Source organism: Monoraphidium neglectum (assembly GCF_000611645.1).
Source record: "Monoraphidium neglectum strain SAG 48.87 unplaced genomic scaffold scaffold00696, whole genome shotgun sequence".
Classification (NCBI taxonomy): domain Eukaryota; kingdom Viridiplantae; phylum Chlorophyta; class Chlorophyceae; order Sphaeropleales; family Selenastraceae; genus Monoraphidium; species Monoraphidium neglectum.
The window spans coordinates 21,947-22,637 of record NW_014012932.1 but is presented as its reverse complement, the minus strand read 5'-3'; the positions used below and the strand labels follow the sequence as shown (position 1 = coordinate 22,637).

The window sequence follows — 691 nt, the reverse complement described above, 5'->3', positions numbered from 1 at the left end:
CGCTCTCGTGCCGGCCGTGCGGGCCGCCCCCTCCCCCTTGAGCCAAAAAACCACCCACCGCCCTGCCTGCCGCCCGCCCTGCCCACCCAGCTCGCCAACCGCATCCCAACCCCACCCCCCCCCTCTCTCAGAAGCCCCGGGCGGTGCGGCCGCCTCCCTCCCCCTTCCGCAGGGCCGTGGGCAAACCAAGCGGGCGAGGTGCCGCCACCCAGAGCGCCGCTGCCGGCGGCGCGACTGTCATACGCACCGACTTGAGGAGGGCCTTTGCGTTTGCGACGGTGGACACGGCCACGAGCTGCACCCCAGGGATGGACTGGAAGTAGGACTCCAGGCGCTGGCTGTGCTCCGCACCCAGCTGGCGGCCCACACCGCCGGGGCCGCGGATGACCATGGGGACCTGCAGAGGGTGGGGTTGGTGGGAGTCTTGCTTGCTGGTGCACACATCCATGTGTATGTGCATGTGTGGACGCATGCATATGCATATGCATGTGTGTATGTGTGTATGTGTGTGTGTGTGTGTGTGTGTGTGTGTGTGTGTAAGGGCATGTGCGCGCGCACGTGCACGCGCATGTGTATGTATGTGTGGGGGCGGGAGAGGGGGCATGGGCGTGCGCGCATACGTGCCGGGCAAATGGGGCCCATAACACCAAGAACATGGGGGGGGGGGGTTGTGGGTTTTGCGGATTGTGGC

General features: G+C 66.7%; 1 protein-coding gene across 1 annotated transcript in view; it reads right to left on the bottom strand.

Annotated features, from left to right (window-relative positions):
• Positions 1-127: 127 nt before the first annotated feature.
• Positions 128-691, bottom strand: part of MNEG_4864 (pyruvate dehydrogenase E1 component subunit beta) — a gene marked incomplete at both ends in the record, with an annotated part of 2,199 nt that continues 1,635 nt past the window's right edge. The window contains one exon of the mRNA XM_014046667.1: positions 128-397. Within this exon, the coding sequence (XP_013902121.1) occupies positions 128-397 (270 nt within the window). The remainder of the gene's footprint in view (positions 398-691) is intronic.